The 5,678-nt window shown below is 36.5% G+C and overlaps 1 protein-coding gene across 1 annotated transcript; it reads left to right on the forward strand.

Annotated features, from left to right (window-relative positions):
* Window positions 1-1,728: 1,728 nt before the first annotated feature.
* On the forward strand, window positions 1,729-3,266 carry LOC21401861 (probable pectinesterase 29). The gene is made up of 3 exons (XM_010094665.2): window positions 1,729-1,902; window positions 2,363-2,610; window positions 2,918-3,266. Exons 1-3 carry the CDS (start codon window positions 1,729-1,731, stop codon window positions 3,081-3,083), a joined length of 588 nt encoding a protein of 195 aa, XP_010092967.1. The 3' UTR covers window positions 3,084-3,266.
* The last annotated feature ends 2,412 nt before the right edge of the window (window positions 3,267-5,678 follow it).

Consider the following 5,678-nt stretch of genomic DNA (forward strand, 5'->3'; position numbering starts at 1 on the left):
AATAAAGACAGGGATGCATCCATCCTCTTTAAGTGTTACAACCTTTCACATAAAGATACCTTTTCAATTTGAAGGTTATCTTTTATATGCTGATGCACTTATATCAATAGTTATTTCTATTGTTAATAAGTGCTCAGATATGTGAGAAAACATATCACAAATAGATGCAATGGTTTGAGACATTTTCAGATCACTAAAACACACAAAAACACATTTTCCGTTAATAATTTGCGCTGCAGCGCGCAGGCTTAGCAAAACAGACCCGAGAGGTCTGTTTTGTGCAGGCTGCAGCGCCCAAGCGCGCTGCAGCGCGTGCTTGCGTCAGCCCACTCTTCCCGAATGTGTTTTAATCTAATTTTGTGATATTAAAATTGAGAGATATATTACAATCTCTCTAACATAGAGTATTAAGGCACTTGGAGTACTATTTGTCAATAAATATTAGATTTTCTATAGAGAAAAAAAGAACCATAGATAGTAGATTGCTTTGAGCTGTCCTATTAATTATGCATATTGGTCGGAGTATACTCTTGTTTTGATTCGCAACATCAGATATAAATCTTTACCAAGTGCGCCCAATAAGTACGGAAATATTTACACTTTATTCTACTACTAATTATTGTCAAACTCCTTTTAATTTCTTTATTTTTTAGGTAGACTGAAAGTATCTAAAATTAGATAGAATCTATCATAAAAAGAAATCCAACCATATAATGTCTTTCTATCCAGTTCTTTTTTTAATTCAATCACATATTTACAGGACGTTTAAATTATGTCAGAGGACATATTTACAGTTTTATATGTTAGTTTTTAATTAATTGAAAAATGATGATAACTCGTAATAAATTTCACTTTTTTTCTAGCAACCATTATCTGGGAGCTCTCTTTTCACTTTCTTTATATGTGTTTTCTTCCAAAAATATACATACATATATATATATATATAATAATAAAATACATATGCATGACACTACAAGAAAAAGGCTATTAGCGACGAAAAAAAGTCGTTTCCGTCCTTTTTTGGAAAAAATTAAATCCTCAGTTATTTGTGACGACACATGTCGTCACAAAAAACAGTTGTCCTTGATAAAATTTTCTGGAACCCTTTTTTCTGACGACACGTGTCGTCGCAAAAAAATCGTTCTGAAAAAAATTTTCTGGAACCATTTTTTGTGACAACGTTTTGCATAGTTGTCGCAAAAAATAAAGAAATATCTGAACCTATTCGCGGGAAACCTTCAAATTTCCCGCCTCTTTTTGGCCACGTCACTGCCAGCTGCAACCATTAATATTTGCGACAACATGTCTCCGCAAATAATGTACAAACTGGCGCCAAAATTGTTGGTGCTAGATTGGTTTTGGCGCCAATGGGTATTAGCGACGACATATCGTCGCTAATATGCCGTCCCATTTTAGCGACGACATGTCGTCGTAATTATACAAATTTTGTGCAACGACTTGTCGTCGCAAATATTTACTGTGACGACAAGTCGTTCAAAAATTTTGTTTTCTTTTAAGCGACGACATGTCGTCACTAATACTGTAATTTTAACAACGATAAATGTCTCGTCACTAATAACCCTTTTTGTTGTAGTGTGGACACACATACATATGTGTGTATATACACATATTTTGATGGGTTTAATTATTATTGTTATTATTATTTTGTAAATTTTGTTGCAGAATACTTATAACCATGCTATTACAAGAGACGAGGGGAATCATAATATGACATGGGCACCGGCGGCAATAATTGCTGCAGACAAAGTGAGTTTTTATAGCTGTGGCTTCCTTTGCCTGCAAGACACCTTGTTTGACGCCCGAGGCCGTCACTATTTTCGTTCCTGCTACATTGAAGGTGCCGTCGACTTCATCTGGGGCAATGGCCAGTCATTTTTTCAGGTATACCTTATTCTTATTATAAAAGAAAAAAAATCTAAACCGTTAAATTTCTGTCAAATCATTTTTTTTTTTTGCTTGAATTCTATCAAATCCTATTAAATTTACATAATAATTGATTAGGGTATGGTTAGAGTCGTTTAGAAAAAAACTATGCACTATGGCAAATAGGAATTTCCATGAGACTACTACACGTATTCGTTAGTATAAGCTGTTCAGAATTTTGGTAATAATATTTAAAAAAAAAAAAAAAAAAAACCGAACAAGGACATACTAGATTTAAAGTGGTTTACTACTTTTGTGGACTGTATCCACCTTCAACTACTGCTGAATTTCATTACTATGATGTGTAGAAGCCGTATGTTGACTATGGATCAGAGTAACAAATTAGGGTCCACACGCTTAATATAGGCTTGATAAAACCACAAAACATATAGAAATCAATATCGTGTATTATTTACAGGCATGCTATACAAAGGTGACAGCCTCAGTGCTGGGCCAGGGCGGAACTGCTTATATCACAGCACAAGGCCGAGAAAGCGAGAGCGAGAGCACTGGTTTTGTGTTCCATTCAAGCGCTATTATTGGGACAGGACCTGCTTTTCTAGGCAGGGCATACAGAAACCATTCTAGAGTCGTTTATTACAATACACATATGGAAAATATCATTGCCCCTCTGGGTTGGGATGCATGGTTTAATGTTGGTCATGAGTAAGATTCTTATCTTAATTCTCCTATTAATGCTACAGGGTACTAATAAGCACCATCTATTCGTAGAATGCAGGTCTCGCAGTATATAGGGCTCACAAGTAGAACTCATCTTCTACTAATTGTAGTGTTTAGTTTCTTATTTATTTTAAACACAATTTAATTTTGCTTGCATAGGCTCATTCATGAGTGGAGTCTATTAATGTGCCACGGTTGAAGGTCTTGGGGTCATTTGTTCGTGATTTTTGTTTGTTCTATTTATCTACGCGTTTATCAAGGAATTATTAGTCGCATATATATGATTTTGCAGAGGTTTACTCACTTTTGCGGAGGTGAAGTGTTATGGAGCTGGCGCAAACACGTCCGCACGAGTGAAGTGGGAGAAGCAATTGCCAATTCAAGAATTGAGAAAGTTGATACATGTCAATCACTTCCTAAACCAAGATGGGTGGATAGAGAAGCAACCACCAAGCTAGGTCCATGTATAAGTACGTATATGAGGGCTGGCTTTTTATTTGTATGTCAGAATATTGTTAAGGACGTACGTACGTCCGTTTATGGTAAATTTTATTTTAAGGGTTTCTTCTTAAGGTTAATGGAAAACAAAATATTTGTGCTTTTGTTATTATGGTTGGTACCATTTAGCTAATTTGTTATATACCCAGGAAAACATTTGAAAAAATGAATGCTATATTTTATTTTTATTAAAATCTATTCTCGCAAAACTGGCCGTGCAATCTTCCCTTCCCTTCCCTTCTAGAAGCAAACTTTTTTAAGTCTTTTAGAGGCAAATTTAATGTGTACACAAATATAAAGTCAACGCATGATATGTGATTGGACTAATTTATTATCTAATCTAATTAAGCTTGGTTCTCTCTGTCACGACCCAAAACCGGGCCAGTGACAATTTTGAGAAGTTTTTGGAATTGAGGGCACATAGATATGATAATTTTGAAAATAAAGCCTCTAATTTCAATCTGACCCATAAGACCCATAATGATATGTCCACCTGTTAAACATAGATATAAAATTCATAATACTAAAAAGAAGTGTTCATCATGCATCACTTATTTAGCATCCCGTAATATTTTGTACAACTCAATACACATTGAAGTTCTTAATCCAAGTCTATCCTTGTACATATCCAATTATTTAAAAAAACTACCAGGAATCGATAACCTTTCTTAGAAATATTATCAAGGAAATCAATTGCCAAAATCCCCATATATCTAGGCATTGTTCATTTCACCGATTCGAGTTTTTAATTTTAAGTTTCTACAGTTTAAAGTTATCAGAAAATGTCACATCTAACTTTTTTTGCTACAGTTAAAAACTCTAAAAAAATATCACATCTCAACTTGAATTGAAAACTCAAATCCGCAAAGTGAACTAAGACCTAGCCACTCTGTCCATCTAACTTGCACCTTACAGCACTTGAGGGAGGAAGGAGCTCAGTAAAAATACCGACTACGCGATTTAAAATCAACAAAATAAAACTAAAGAGAGAAGCATTAAAATAAGAAAAATGTTGCATTAACAATTGCTTTTCAAAAATTCAATAACAATAATATTAATAATAAAGCAATAATATATATATATATATATATAAAAGAATCTATAACAACTGAGAGTAATCTCACTTTTAAAATAACGTACGAACTTACCATGACAAAAATATAACAAATGATAACAATTCAATTCTTGAAATATTATAAAAACACACCAAAACTAAAATATCATTTACTGATCAGTTAAATCATCAAACACTCATCACTATAAAATGTCAGTATCGCTCCTATTTGTTAGTAATGGACGTGAAACAAAATAAGAGAAAAGAGTATGTTGTGCCCTAAATGAGGACCTCGTGAAAGAGTCTGCGTGCCAATTTTAGAACCCATTAAATAGTCCTCGAAGAGTAAGATATAGATAGCGGTACTAATATAACAAACAATACTGTTGTGCCCAACAAATGAGCACCCCATTCATAGTGGTGTCAAATGGGCCGGGCCGTCCATAGACGGCCTTGCCCAGCCGTAATAGTGCCAGATTCGGCACGGCCCGGTACGGTACTGTTACGAGCCTTGCTGGCCCGGCACGTTTGATGGGTTAGGGTTGGGTCTCAGCTTCTCAGCCTGCAGCCGAAGCCCGGCCCTAGCCCGTGAAGACCCGCGGCCCAGCTCAAGCCCAGTTCGGCCCAAGCCCGGATTCGGCCCTTGTTCGGCCCGGCCCAGGCCTGCGAAACTGCCCGCAAAAACATCCCCCAGCCCGCGAGGATTGTGACCGTTGGTCCCTTCGCGGGCCCAACGGTCATAATCTAAAAAAACCCCCAAGAATCCCCTATAAACACCCCTTAATTCCACCATAAATCCCACACAACAATTTACTCTCAACTTCTCATCTCACTCTCATTCTATCTCTCATCTTGTCCCTTTGATTTTGATTCTATGTTTTTTTTCTCGCGATCACCCATTTTCTTGCTATTTCATTTATAAAGTTTAAGTTTAATCAATTTTCAAAAAATGGTCGCATCAAACTTCCTTGATTTCACTACTCTTTTGGAGCTTGGAGATGAGCCATTTTTCGAGGATGAAATGATGCCTCCCAACCCCACCCCCACTAAACCTTCAGTACACAACGAGGAAGTTGGAGAACGCACCAGGGAAAAAAGACCGCAAACTTCTCCTGCATGGCAGCATTTCACAGAGGAGCCCCGACCAAATCCAAATACAGGTGAAATGAAAATTAGGGCGGTATGTAAGTATTGTAAAAAATACTTTTCTAATAAAAAGGGTGTGGGTACTTGTCATCTAGATAGACATTGGAAAATACATCTACCGTTGCACTAAGGTGGGAGTGTGGACTCCCGCCAACAAACACTATCACTCACATCACAAGGGTTATAAAATTTCACATACGATGCACAACATGCTCGTAATGCACTAGCTAAACTTCTAGCTAGTGCCGAATTACCTCTTTCTTTTACAGATGATGCGTCGTTCAAAGAATTCATACAGACGGTCTTCTTCCCATAATTTAAATGGGTAAGTAGAAACACAACTCGTTCTGATTGC

The sequence above is a fragment of the Morus notabilis genome, unplaced genomic scaffold (assembly GCF_000414095.1).
Source record: "Morus notabilis unplaced genomic scaffold, ASM41409v2 Scaffold322, whole genome shotgun sequence".
Classification (NCBI taxonomy): Eukaryota; Viridiplantae; Streptophyta; class Magnoliopsida; order Rosales; family Moraceae; genus Morus; species Morus notabilis.